Below are 14,560 nucleotides of genomic sequence, written 5' to 3' on the forward strand. Positions count from 1 at the left end.
CCTCCAAGTAGCTCTCTTCAGGCTCTCTTTGCTGACTTTTCCCTCCTGTCCTCCTAGCCTTCTGCTTTATGCGACTGCTAGAAGAAAAGTCAAGTGGAGCAGATCTGCTTGGGTTTTCCTATCTTCAGGTTTTCTTTGCTGACTTTTCCTTCCCATTCTCCTGCTGCTCTGACATGTCCTCCCCACCCACCCCCGCCTGCAAGTTCTCAAAAGAAAAGCTGAGCAGAGCAGATCCGCTCAGGGAGCTTGGGGGCAGGGGTGGGGGGTGAGAAGGCATGTCAGAGTAGCAGGAGGACAGGATATAGTCAGGGAAGGGTTCCTGAAGCTGGCAAGCACCATCTCGTTCTTAAAAATGGAGAAGGGAAACAGAAGGGAAGTAGTCTCCGACTACAGTTCCCAGGTAAACTTGTGCAGACCTGCATTGCTCAGCTCTCAGGTTGGCAGGGAGAGCTGCCTATCAAGGTTATGTGGGCTAAGATTGGGGTTTCCATGCAACAAAAGTCTGCAGACATTCCGGGCCTATGTTGCCTAGGGAATCAATGGATTGGTGCCAACCTGTCTGGCACAACTAATTATTCACGAATCGAACGAATCGGCCCCAAAAGTCATGAATTTCATGAAAAACACGGCCTCATGAAATGCGTTTTTGTGATATGCAAATCGGCACGATTCATCATGAAATTTCATTCGTATTTCAATTCATGCCCATGTCTATTCTGGAACTGGGGCTCTGGCACACTAAGGCTTATTCAGTGTTAAAGTTAGTTTTTTAAACTCTCAAATGCTCTTTGTTGCTTTTTATATGGAAGTTAGCTGCAGACTTCAGGCTGTCTTTTGTACTGGTCGGTGATCTCATTCAGATCTCAGACTGTTAGTATTTGTTCAGTATAATCCTCCATGAAGAATAGTGCAGTCCTATGCAAAGTTACTCCATTCTAAGCCCACTGATTTTAATGGGACTTGCCTGGAATGACTACACTGGAAGTCGCGTAATCCATCTTTATATCTTGTAACATGCATTGTGCTTAAATATATCCAACTTTCTGTTTCTTAATCTAAAGAGAATCAATTAAAATCATTTTATAATCTACCAGGTAGCTAATATTTGTTTACAGGAACAATTTGAGCCTGTAAATCGCTATCTAAATCAGAAATTAGATAGACTAGTGTAATTAGATAAATAGAATGACCTTGCACACATGTAGAAAGTATGAAAGTACTTCATATCCTGACTGGAAAATTTACTTCTTGGATGAATTTTTACAGCAGTTTATGTATGCATTGAATATATTGAGCAGTGGGATCTTCTCAAATACTTGTTTAAATTTCATGGAAGGATAGGTGCCAATTTTGGTTGAATTAGGGGATAAAAAGGTTAAAATTGTACACAGATTAAAAGTTTTCTTTTTGATGTGACTGATAATGTTGTAAAGGGGAGAGTAATCTTTTAAAGTGACCATGATGAACAAAGAATATAGTGAGCACAAATACAATTTAATGTGTATTAATCCAAGATGATGATTGCTATTGTTACTCTGTCTCTGCATTGGGCTAAACCATTATTACATTTCACTGTGAATGAAAAGATTAAAGCCTCAGCACAGACAAGGGAAAAATATTATCAAAACCCTATAAGAGAACATGAGGATCTACTGCTATAGTGTGGCTACGTTTCAGATATAAATTACTTTTAACATAAGGTTGTCATGACTGCTTCCTCTCTTATGCTCAGCTATAGAAGGCGCTTCTTCCCATCTGAGTATATACTGACCGTAATAGTAGGTGCTTACATGGAACATCAGTGTTAGTAGCATTAGTAAAAACATATATTATTTCAATTGCCTTAAGAACTTTTAGCAATGGGAAGTTGACAGCCTGCACCATTACGCCAACTAGTTTTCCAGAGCCCCTTCTCCCATGTCTCAGTTGGTCATGGCCTCCAAATCTTTACCGTCAGCCACAAAATCATTCTTTAGTTTTAGTAAATGGAAACACAGTTTCTTAGAAAATATTCTTGTGATATGATTTGATAACAAGACATCAACACTAGTATATACATATAAATATGTTTATCCATGTTCAAGAGCTAAAGGCAAGGCACCATAATTACAAGTCAATAACTAATTGACCACTTGAAAGTAAAAATATTGATATCTATTATGTTATGTTTTCTGACAGGAGCCTTTTAATTGTCCTTCAGCATAAAAATATTTAGTGAAATTGATGATACTTAGTAGTTTTTCTTGGTTTTGAGTAGAGAGTGATTATTGATCTCTCTATCTGAAAAATCTGAAGAACCTGTAAGAGTGTTTCTTTGGCCATTCAAAAACAGTGCTCATTTTCAAAAATAACATTATTTCTGGTAATTGGTTCTAGTAATATCATGAGGCAAACTTGGCAGAGAGCCTTATGTTCAAAGCCTCATAGTAGACTTCATATTTGGATAATTATTTTAGAGTCAAATGTTTTTCTCTGTATCGTATGAAGAAAATATCTATTCAGCAGTGTGTCCTTCTGATACCAGGACTGCAAGTTTTGACTTGTATCACAGCCAATACCAGCTGCGTTGGTTGTCGTTGACAAGAGAACTGCAAACCAGTTTTTTTCTTCTGATAAACACATTGCTTGTTTTTTAATTATGACAAGAGTCCAGATTCAAAATATTAAGAGTCTAATACATATCAAGATTCTTGTCATTCACTTTCAACACAGAAATGCCTACGGATGTTGAACTTGTTCTTAGCTGCTGGAACAAATGCTTCAGCAAATGCTTGTGATTTTTCTTAATAAACAAGCACAGCAGGCTTGCAAGTTCATTGCCACAGAAAATACTAGCAACATTCTTCATGGCATGTTTAGACATCAGCATATTCTGTTGTAACCATATAGTAAGACATAACTAATTCAAAGAATCTGAGGGCTCTTGAGCTTTCCAGGTGAAAATTCTTTTTAGCTGAGATAGTTTATTAAAGTTTTGTCCATTTTGCTATAGATTTTACTCTCCTGTACTTTAATCAGATTTTTGCCAAACTGTGAGTCTTAAAAGTCTCTTGTTTCAGGGTCAGTGCAGTTTTAATCATAGTCTAGTGAATTCAGCAGGTAGCACTTCTGTTTTCCCAGAATTTTTGTAGTGCTGCTTGTCCCTGACTGTTTTTGTGCAGTTAATCCTGTGGCTCATCACCGTGAACACACTATGCTCTTTATTCTGCACACTTTTCTGAACTCAAAGTTGTCAAGAGAACAAAAAGAACATAAGAAAATGAGAAAAAGGAAGATATTGACATGATAGTCTAGTCCAATGAAAAAGAAAAATACCACTTTTACAGTCTATTCTGTCAGGCGAGTCTCGCAGATCTGGAAGCTATCGATATGTTGTCCATTGATGCGGATCTCCATGTCAGTCCTCTTGGAACTTTTGGAATCTGCAGCTGGAAGCTCTGGGACAGTCTTGTCAAAATTCTCCATCTTGATTTGATATTCCCCTTTGGAGCCTCGAGCTAACATGGAGGCAAAGTGGTGGTGTAGCATGATTTCAGATGGTAGGTAGGATGTCCTCCTTTGACAAGTTTCTCCTGTACCCTCCTGTGTGGCTGAAAGGAAGACTACTAGCTCAAAATGATGATGAGCCTCCCTTTGTAGGAGAATGGCTAGAGGGCTAGATGGTGTTATAGAGTGGTAATAGGTTAAGGGGAAAATAAAGAACGGGCATTCTTCAGAAGTGATGCTGTCCAGATGAAAATCCACACTCGTTTGATACAGCTGACCATTTTCCCGTTCTTCATAAAGAACTGCAGAAATCCGAACACTGGTAAGTGGACTTGGGCGAGTATTAGCCACTTGGAACATTAGATATGGCTTTCCTTCTCTGTGTGTCACTACTGCAGAATAAGTGAACCGGATAGACAGAGCTCGGTTCTTTGGGCGGGCAATTTTTGCTACAAATGCACCTAAATAAAAAGAGAATTGGAATATTGATCATGTAGTTAAGCATAATTTCATGGTGTAGAGTAGACAGACACTAAGTTCTGTTAGAAAGGTGGTTCTGTATACCACAGTGTTAATGTTAGCAGTAATATTTGTATTATGTTTAATTGAAATACCAGGATTATATAGGTCTGTCACAGTGATTATATGACCCATTAAAAATCAGTTGTTGACTAAAGTATTTGCCACCATCGTGGTTAACTTTACTACAGAGAAGAAAAAGAGCTCGCATCTGATTTGTGGTTTGGTCAATTGTGTTCATATTTTGCTATATCATATCTGGTAGGTGTAGTTTGTAATAAATCTCATGTTTAATTATACATTAATTGCTTCTTAAGCTTACATTTATATGAAATAACCTAAAATTTCCAGTAATTAGGCCATTTAAAATGACTTTAAACAAATACAATAAGGTTTGAACACCCTCTAATATTGTCAATAAAATATCTTAGGCTGCTGTTCTAAGTACACTTACCCAGAAAATGTGCTATTGAACTAATTAGGGCTTATTTTCTGGGCAAACCTGTTCATTTTAAACTACACAAACAGATCTGGGCAAAACTGTTGAAGTCTGTAGAAAAGATAATAAACCGACTGTTCTCTCACACTGCAGTAATGTAGTAAAGAGTGTTCAAACTAAAATATTTCTTATTTGGAAGTTTGAGGAACTGAACAGTAGGAATAATTACATGTGAGACATGCATTAGTAATACACAGTGAAATTCTGAGTTCCAGTTTCTCACACTGTAAAAATGAAAATACAGCCTTGTCAAGCCCTTCATAAAAGAATTTTATTATTTTTAAGAATGCTTAGTGGCAATGCTATATCCTCTGCTCTGTCCCCCCTCCTTTGCCTTCACAACATCATCTTTCTTTGAATCATAGCTCATGAAATATTTAATAGTGAAATAAGATCTAATTACCTGTAATGAAAGCTTCCAGCATAAGTCCCAATACCATTTGTATAGCAAGTAGAGCAATTGCACTTGGACAGTCTCCACTTGGAAACATCGTGCCATAACCAATAGTGAGCTGTGTCTCCAGTGAGAATGAAAATGCAGCTGTAAAGCTGGTGATGTACTTTACGCAAATAGTGTGGTTTTCAGGTGGAGAATCATGATCTATTTCTAGATCCCCATTCATCTCCGCTAGTAGATACCAGAGAACTGCAAAGACCAGCCAGTGGAGGACAAAAGAAGCAGAAAATACTAGCATCATCCATCTCCAGCGCATGTCCATTAAGATTCCCCAAGCATCTTTCAGGTATGCAAGGCCTTTCCCATGAGCACCATCCATCTGGAGAGTGCTGTGCCCATCTTTGGTGACCATTCTTGGGTATCGTTGGGCCAGGAGAGGAGCACTAGGTTTGGTGTTATTTCCTTCTGTCACTTCCGTCCTCATCTTCTGAAAATGAAAATAAAAAAACTGTTGGATGCTTGTTTATTTGAAGCTCAAATGATGATCAGAGAGTCTGACACATTGGCAATAGACCAGATACCACCTGCAGCTAGCCAGGGGAGTTTTAAAACATGCCGTTCTGAGAAAATTAACTTTGTAGATCCAGGTTTGCCACTGCTTTCATGGTGCAGTAACAATCATTTAAAAAAATTAAACAACAGATGACTTTTCCAGACTTCTATGTAATTTAGAAATGTAAGCGAAACTTTCATATTTTAACTTTCATGTTTTCTTACGGGTTTGATATCGTTCTGAGAAAGCAAAGGAATATTAGAGAAGTCAGACATATCTGGAATTCAAAGTTTAATTAGTTCATTTTAAAAAAAAAATAGCAAATGGTATTTTAATATCTAAACAAAGTAACAGTGTTGCTAGTCTTCTAAAGCCTTTTAGAGTTATTTTGTATATAATTTCTTCAAGACCATTGGTCTTAAGACCATTACATCACTTTTAAGGCATGAAACTTATTGGGGCCATCCAAAGACTTTTACTACTAACAGCCGTGATATTTTTATCATCTAGAATTTTGGTACCTGGGATATAGCCTCTTCTGCTGAACATACTCAGGCCACTGCTGATGTAAAGCTGCATTAAAAAGGGGATAGAGAATAATACGGAAAATATTATGCAATTGTATAAACTGAGAGGAAACCCTGAGGAAAGAATTCCAACTCTAAATCAAATATGCCAAAGAGGAAAATGGAGCGAGGAAGCTTTTGTTGGGCTCTGTTGCTCATATTTAGTTTCTAGTTTTGCTTTCTGGTTTTCAGAACTACTTTGGTTCCTGCAGGAGGTATTTAGAACCTCTAAAATCAAACCCCTTTTTATGAGCTGTTACTTCTGTTGCAGCTCAAGAATGTTCAGATTTTTTAAAGTAGCAACCATAACTAAAATAAAATATCCAGTCATTGCTATCTCACTGTCTACCAGAGATTGGTTGGATAAACAACTTGTAGTATATGAAATTGGTCTGCTGATAAATGATACTGCTATGGGACACCAAGTCCTAATGGCTTAATAACTGATGGGAAAATTGAAGCTACATTCAGATTACTGGCTTTTGATGCACAACAATTTTTTTGTATAATAAATATACAACATAGGATTGAGATACATTGCACAGAGATAACCTATTACCAGAACTGCTATCACATCTTCCCATTGATCATATAGCAGCATGCACTCTACAGAGAAGGTGCAGTTCTTTCCTCATACATCTCTTTATCCCTCCCCTCACATAAACAAATGTAATTGTTTACTTTAAAATGTCTGTATTTTAGTATGTTGCGGTATGTTTTTCTCTGCTGTGCCAGACCAGTGCAGCTCATCTGATTTAAAATTTTTGTGTTCTGTTTTCCCATTGTTAAAGTACACATCCATCAATTGTTCTCCATTTAAAACAAACTTAAGGAGCAGTAGTTTTATTGTGTAAAGTCTAGCACTTGTCTACCTTCTGATACTCTGGAAGATTGGATTTTCCTGAAGCCATTCAAAACTATGGCAGTATTCTCATTGACTTGGAATATGAATGGCAAACTTGTATGCAATCAGCTGTCTGTTAATAGCCAGCTGATCCCAAACTTGTATACCTAGAACTTGGTATAGGTTTACTGGAGAAGTAATTATGATTATGAAAGTGATTTAACTGAAATCTGCAGGAAAATGTCTTTGGGCATTTAAACATGTATTATCCCCATAATGTTACAAAGGTAATTTTATTATAGCATATAAAATACCTAGAATTAACTTCTTTACAATGTGAAACAATACTAATGTACAGAGCATCTGTAATCACCCCAGTGGTTATCTCCTGCAACATATGTGGGCAGTGTTCTCACTACAACCTTCTGATCCTAAGCCTGTATACCTAGAGCCAACATCCTTTAGAAAACTATTTTAAGTTTTGTGGTTCATTCACCATTTTGTGCCACAAGTGTACAGTTTAGTTCTTCCTGTAGTCCTTTGAATTAGAAGGCTTTTAAAAAAAACCTGTGTCCTGTTGATAGGAGCATTGTGACTAAGACCAGACCTATTGATAAAGCTGATGGGGCCAGTGAAGAGTATTAATAGCAATGCTTCATAGTTATTTGGCACTTTAGAATTTTTGGAAGGGTTTCACACTCTCATCCACCCTTATCAAAAGCCCTGTAAGTAGGTCAGAATGATTATTCCCATATTGCAGGGTTAAGTCTGAGTTCATAGCAGAGGTAAAATTTGAACTGGAGACACTCTGAATAACAGTTTTGTAAAGACCTGAAACACTCTGAGTAACAGCTTTATGAAGAACCAAGAGGGTTGTAGATAGAGCCTCCATTTCATTCCATTGTTTCATTTCATTGTTTAAAGGGAGGTTTTCATCCATTCGGGGAAAAACAGGATATTTACCTAAGTATTCTTTTCGATAAGTCACATGAGCTGTGAGAAAAAAATAGCTCCTTTCTAAAATAATGTACATAATATCTGGGAAATGTTGAATGAGTTTTCAAACATACTTTCTTCACTGTGCCTCTGTGGTTTTAAGGAGCTATAGCTAATGTAAGGTATTTCTAACTGCTACAAGGTGACAAATTGATAGTAATGTTATGTTTTGCAATTGCCTATATTTTTAAATGAAAGTTACTATTGCCTATATTTTTAAATGAAAGTTACTTGGTTTTTCAAAAGGGGACTTTTCATTGAAGAGAGATGTACTAAGAGAAACTAATTTGAAAGCTGAGAAAGATCTATTTTGAAAGTAAGCCATCCCAAAATGCTAAATATGCACGTTTTTAAACTACATGTAGCCAGTACTTTTGTTGTTAAAATAGGTGCCAGTACTCATATATACAGTTACACTGTTCCCTCCTCAGAACTAGAGCCTTCCCAAAAGGTGCTGTTATTCATTACCATCGAGAACAACCACAAAAAATGCCCTGTGTGTAGTATGGATTCATTACCGTGCACCACTGTATATTTGTGATCAGCTAACCAACATTTTGCATTTGCCTCAGGTTCTAAAACTCGTTTTTATGATGCATATTTTGAAAGTATTAACTTTCTATTGTAATTCTAGTAGAGTTAAATTCATGCCACAAAATCATGTTGTTATGTAGTCTGCAGCAGTGAACAGTGTCAGTTAGGTTTTTTAAACGACAGTTGATCTGAAGCAAATCAAATATTAAAATAACTGTTGGGCTTCAGAGTAGGCTCTTGCTCTTGCTGAGTAATAAAGGCCTAGTAATGGCAGAGTTTAGGGGCATAGACTGTTTCTGTTTGTTAATGATAATAACAGAAATTCATTGCGCTAATCTGAAGATATAGTTGTAGTATGTGCAGTTGGTTACAGCTAAGTCATTTGCTTTTTGTCTAGAGCAAGCAACAGTTGTCCCAGGAAAACAGCCATTGCACTCCCCCCTCCCATTTTCACCATGCCCACTTACCCACATTTTTGTCATATTGCTGTCTACTATGAGAGCCTGAATTTGTTCTTTAAAGCCAAAAGGAAGGGAATGTGTATACAGTTGTGTGTGTACATGCAGCCAATATAGATCAGTGCTACATTTTGAATTATTCCCACTGCTAGAGCTGGAACAGATGTATGAAAAGATTAAAATTGGAGAGTGGACCGTAAGAGTCTAGGCAAAAATAATGTAGGCTTAGTTGGCATACCTTTGCATAATCTACATAAAATAAATGAGGCATGTTGCATGACAGTTTGTCTGGTCACAGGCTGGGATACATTATGTATACCTAATTTGGTAAGGAAGGTTAAAATACAAAAATACAAATATCTAAATAGCATCAGTGGAATATAAATTAAGTAATGTTGCATTTACCCTTTCTCATTTGCTGAGTTTTAACATATCCATCATAAGAATGTGAAAAGAAGAGTGAGGAGATTTTAGAGGGCAGACTTGCTATAGACCAAACCTTGCTCTTGTATTCTGCTCGCAGGAAATTTTAAATACATGGGAAGAAGGTTGTGTTTGATCCTGCCATTCTAGGTTGTGCTCAGGAAGTCTGATTAACTGCCCCAAACTAAGGTTCCCTCTGCTAGTGAACAAAAGCTTTGGACACAGCATACCTATAGTTACACACAGGCTGCATCACAAGACATAAATACACCAACAGTGCACCGAATCTGTGATGGCATCACAGGCTCATGTAGCAATGGAGACATTTAAGAACTGGATGCCAGAAACTCCTAACCAGATTTTTAAAAGCTAATTTTTACTGAAGTCTTAAAAAGTACTCCATGCAATTTTGCTGTGCTGCTTTCTAATTTTATTTGCCATTCACTGTTATTTCCCAGCTATAGGAAATGAGTTTGCTTTGGGTAAATCCCTTTGTGTGAACACACAGTTGGGAACTAGGCAGGCACTTCTTTATCATTGAACTTTTTAGTTTCCAGTTGAGATAGACATTGTGAATATTTCACATACCATGTTTATAAAATTCATTTGAATTGCTAAGAAACCATTTAGTTTCAAAATGTGAAATATGTCTTCAAGATTACATTTGTATCCAGCAGAGAGAAAAGTATATTTCAGTCAGCTCTACAATGACTTGACAGTTGAAAATAAGAGGAACTTAATAATCCAATGAAAGTTATTTCATATTACTACAGAATTTGCTGGTTTATTTTTTACTGTTTTTATGTTGGTCAAGATATATTGAAGCTGAAGTAACAAAATAATGTTTTCAAGATAATTAGAGATACAGATGAGAGATTGGACCTGTGATTTAATTTCCTAAATCATGATACTTTAAAATAAATGCACTTATATCTTAAACTCACAGACATACAATTGTTTCAGAACTGTGCACTGTCAGCCAGTAAAGTTTTCATAAATGCTTCCTTTTAAGATCATTATAGCAATATTGTCTGACAATTTTTAATTTTAGCCAGTTAAAATCTGACTCTAATCACACGTGGTAATTAATTTGTGAAGAAATGTCTCTTGGGAGCTGAACAGCTAGGATCTACTTCATACTTTTTTTGTAATGGAAGCCAGATTATCTTGGAAGATGATATGTTTATTCCTCATGATCTACCTGTAAAGAAAATGTATTCTTGCTCTGCAAGTCATCTGAACACAGTAGAAGTTTGAAAAGGCCTGATGAAATAATCAACTCTACTGACTATAAACTTTTTTCTCAAAACACAAAATCTTTTCAAAGTACACTGTCTAAATCTTCCAAAAATCCATTTTTGCCTCAGAAAACCATACAGTTGGATATATACATTAAAATGATGTTAGGATCATGTACTTACCAGTCAGTTTATCTGTTTGGAGGGGAAAGGGAGGTAGGTGTATGGCTTGGATAAGGAAAGTGGACCAAACTGTCTTCTGTTCTGTATGCACTGATCCCAATGCAATGAAGAAGAAAAAATCTTTTGACATTTAGTTTGGAAGGATGTTTGTTCAAAATGGGCTTACAGGTCTCATTCCACAGTTTATATTGTGGGGGGGTTGGTTTTCATATGAAGCTGATGTGATTGGTCATTTGGACTGCAGGGGGGCCAATTAGCTGTGGTCATGTGGAAAAGAATGCTGATTTGTTGGAGCTTTCTTTACCCAATACATACCCTAGCAGCTGTGGAGAAATTCGCAAGAACTTGGAGAAAGGGGTGAATTTCCCCCCTCTTAAGCAGGATGGGTTTTTAGGTTTGCGTAATCTTATTTAAGGTTTTACTTGAAGGTTCAAAGGAATGAAATCCTTCAGAACTGTTTCCTATTCAGCTTCTCATCTTACAGACGTGTAAAGTGTTCAGACATAGTAATATTTTCTAGTAAGCAAAGTCAGGTGGATTGTGAAGGTATAGTTTCTGTTTCACTTTCCTCCAGCATCTTTTAGAATTTTTTTATTGCTGTACTTTAGGCTTGATAAAACTTGCTACTCAAGCGATACCTATACTCTAGAGCAAGATTGCTGCTTAGGCTGCTACTCACTAATACCTATAGGTGCCAAGGCCTTTCTCTAATGGACTGCAGCCCTTATAGTGCTTTCCTGTTCAGCTTGTATTGTTCCTAGGACTGCCTTGATATAAGGGGAAGTAGCAGGATGTATTTAAGTAGTATTGCTGGGATGGAAACAGTGATTGTTCTGATCGCTAGATCAATCAGAACAATTTTTTGCATTATCTGTGATCTTCCAGATTCACATTGTGTGGAATTTAGTGTGTAGCAATTGACTAGTAAAAACATTACTGAACACTAGCCGACAATATCCACCTTCAAGAACCATTTACGTGATTTGAGAGGGCTGCTTTGTAATGTAGCAGCATTTCACATTTTTCCTTAGTTAGCTGCTGATGTGAGGACTTTGATCCAACTTCAGATGTAAGAGGATCTGAGGAACAAAGACTGTGATTGTTTGCAGTAAAAAGTACTGAAGACCTGCTGTGAAAATTATTAATGTAGACCAATATAATGCTACTTAGAAACTGAAAATCTCCCTCATGTTTTTTCTTTTAAAAAACCCTATAAAATACAAAACATTAATTCTTGATTTCATTAGCAGAGAACATTTCTATACATGTTGAGACATAGCACTATAAAACTGAGAGACAACCACTGTGACCTTCCTGGTGATAGAAGTAGGGGACACTTCACTCATTGAAGTCTTGTTTTAATTCCACCCAGAGGCCTTAGCACAGGATTGTGCTTTTATTTTTTTAAACTACAATCGTATATTTTTACTGGTAGTTTTAAACCAATTTCTTTTTTAACAATGAATTGTCTCATACTGTAGATTTATGTTTTCATGTATGTTTAAATTATTTTGAAAATGTAGTCTGTGCTGTAGATTGGGGTGTTGAGCAATATAATTCAGTATGAAAGGGAATCTGCCACATCATGTTTTTAGTCTGTTTCTAAAACTTTAGTAGCATTTACTATTGTATGAGAAAACCTTGGAGCATTTGGAAATATTCATTCATCATGGAATATTGCTGTTGTTTGAGTAAGCATATAGGCGTAGGAAAATTGCGAGGTTAAACAAATCAAATTGAGAGGCGACAGATGCTGCTACATTCATCCTAGAAATCATGGCCAGAAAGTACGAACTCTCTTATGTGTGGGCATCATTTCAGGGCTGTGCAGATAGTATGGCTTTTTCTGCTTAAAAAAGCCATACATACCTATTTCTATCTATTCATCACAAGCTCCATTTTACTTTGGGAAATTTGCCCATACACTACATTGGAATAAGACCTGTGTGCAGTCAACACTGAAACGTGTTTATAAGTTCCTAAAAATACAATTTGTCACAATGTATTTATCTGTACATGAGAGGTACTAAAAGAAAACCTTTTTATTATAGTAGAGAACAGTATGGGTGTTTGTATATCTTATAGAAAGACTGTTGACATTGCTGTTTGCTATTCTAGTAAAAAATCCTCAATAAACAAGTTCTCAAAAGATTGTATTCCAGAACACCACTTTAATACTTTGAAGTTAGTCCCTTTTAAAACTTCAGATTACATAGCTGTAGACTTTGTTGGCTGGATATCTTTGTTGTATCTGAACTTTTCCATAAACACCATAGCTGGCTTTGGGTCAGACATGGAATGCAGGTGCCCTTTCACTGCTCCTTCTCCTCAGGAAGTCCAGTCAATTAGTTTGAGGCAAAGCCACAGATCTTTTTCTTTTTTCTTTTCATCCTGGGAAATCATGGCCAAACACTGACCTCTGTGCTAAATAATTTAAACCCAGTAAAATGCTAGATGCATAAACTTACATATTTAAGGAACTTTTGAGTTTCATTAAGCATTTTTTTTTTAAAGCAAACTAACTGGGTCTCTATTTGGTTCCTCATTGTTCAGCAACTTTATAATATCAATCAATCAAGTTTATTATGATGAAAGAGCAGCTCTGTAAAGTCAGCACTAATGGAAATAAGAATAAAAAATGTGAAGTAAAAAAAATCAAAAATAGGGAGGGCACATGCAGTGTGACAAACACAGAGCTGTGAATGCAGATTATGGGAAAGACAGAGATAGTACCTTCCTCCGACAAAGAAATAAAGTTATTGAGGCTCAGTCAGCCACTTGGATATCCCACATGCCTGAAGGTAAAATTTAGCAACTTTATTGGTTATGTCCTGGGAAGAATCTGCAAGAAGGAGGGAAGCGTAAAGTTGTTCAGATCTTCCTGGTAAAGTTGACAAGATTGGAGCTACATATTGAGATCAGATGTTTTTATAGAATGTGCAGCGCAGGCAGAACATGTTCAATACACTCTACTTTCCCTGTATGGCATGGGCAGAGCCATTGAGGGAGTGAAACATCATGGTATCTGCCTTCCAAGACGGCTGAATTTAGACCGTTGAAACATGCAAGGGGAAAAATTCTCCGATGTTTGGGAGTCTTGGGATTTGAGATAACCTGCTGGTTGGAAGCATTTGGCAGACTGTAAAATAATTGGATATTTCTGTATCTGTGCTCTATTTGATTGTTGGGCATGATCCCAGAACTAGTTTCATTGTTTCTTTTGCTTTTTGGTACCCAAGATGCAATAAAACTTGGGAGGAAAGGCCATACTCACTCCTCAGTTGCTCTTTGCCAGGTTGTAGTTCTCAGCCTTTGGCTTTGAGGCTAAACATTCTCTACCAAGTTATGTTTTTATCAGTTTAAATAGGGTGGCATGTCCCCATTTGGCTGGTGGTCAGCTCTCACCTAAGATCTTGATGTATACACTGCTATCATATGCTGAGAAGAGGCAATAAAAACATTAGCTACCAAGTTATCTATTCTTATGAGTTTAACATCATAATATAATATCCAGTCTGAAGATAATTTCATGCAGTTTTTTGTAACTAGCTTTTGATCTGCTTAGGCTTTGAATTCTGTTACAACTTGTTGATAAACACATTTTTGCATTCTCCTAGAATTAGTAACCTTGAAGCTCAATCATATGCATGGAAATAATCTCATCAAATTCAGTGTAATGCTCTCACCCCAATTTTCCTCTTAACATTTATCCTAATTGAAATTGTTGCTGCCATATAGTAGTTTGCTGTAATCATTGTTCTAAAATAATAGTAGGTGTTCAATAGGACAGAAGATTGAAGTAAGGCTTTTTAAATGAGTTGGATAGTGCAATGTTTAAGAACACCTCCCATGCAAACAAAAACA

At 36.7% G+C, this 14,560-nt stretch overlaps 2 protein-coding genes across 3 annotated transcripts in view; one reads left to right on the top strand and one right to left on the bottom strand.

The window, feature by feature from the left end:
• GIGYF2 (GRB10 interacting GYF protein 2) overlaps nt 1-14,560 on the top strand; it is a 100,507-nt gene that overhangs the window by 51,601 nt on the left and 34,346 nt on the right. The gene's annotated exons all lie outside the window — the stretch shown is intronic.
• On the bottom strand, nt 3,328-5,385 carry KCNJ13 (potassium inwardly rectifying channel subfamily J member 13). The gene is made up of 2 exons (XM_054982825.1): nt 4,908-5,385; nt 3,328-3,947 (listed from the first exon to the last, which is right to left on the bottom strand). The coding sequence occupies exons 1-2, from the start codon at nt 5,383-5,385 to the stop codon at nt 3,328-3,330; spliced, it is 1,098 nt and encodes a 365-aa protein (XP_054838800.1).

Source organism: Eublepharis macularius, chromosome 6 (genome assembly GCF_028583425.1).
Source record: "Eublepharis macularius isolate TG4126 chromosome 6, MPM_Emac_v1.0, whole genome shotgun sequence".
Classification (NCBI taxonomy): domain Eukaryota; kingdom Metazoa; phylum Chordata; class Lepidosauria; order Squamata; family Eublepharidae; genus Eublepharis; species Eublepharis macularius.

Coding starts and splice junctions, on each gene's coding strand:
- KCNJ13 (XM_054982825.1), bottom strand. CDS start 5,385: ATGAGGACGGAAGTGACAGAAGGAAATAACACCAAACCTAGTGCTCCT. Junction 3,948..4,907: donor GCTGGAAGCTTTCATTACAG/GTAATTAGATCT, acceptor CTTTTTATTTAG/GTGCATTTGTAGCAAAAATT.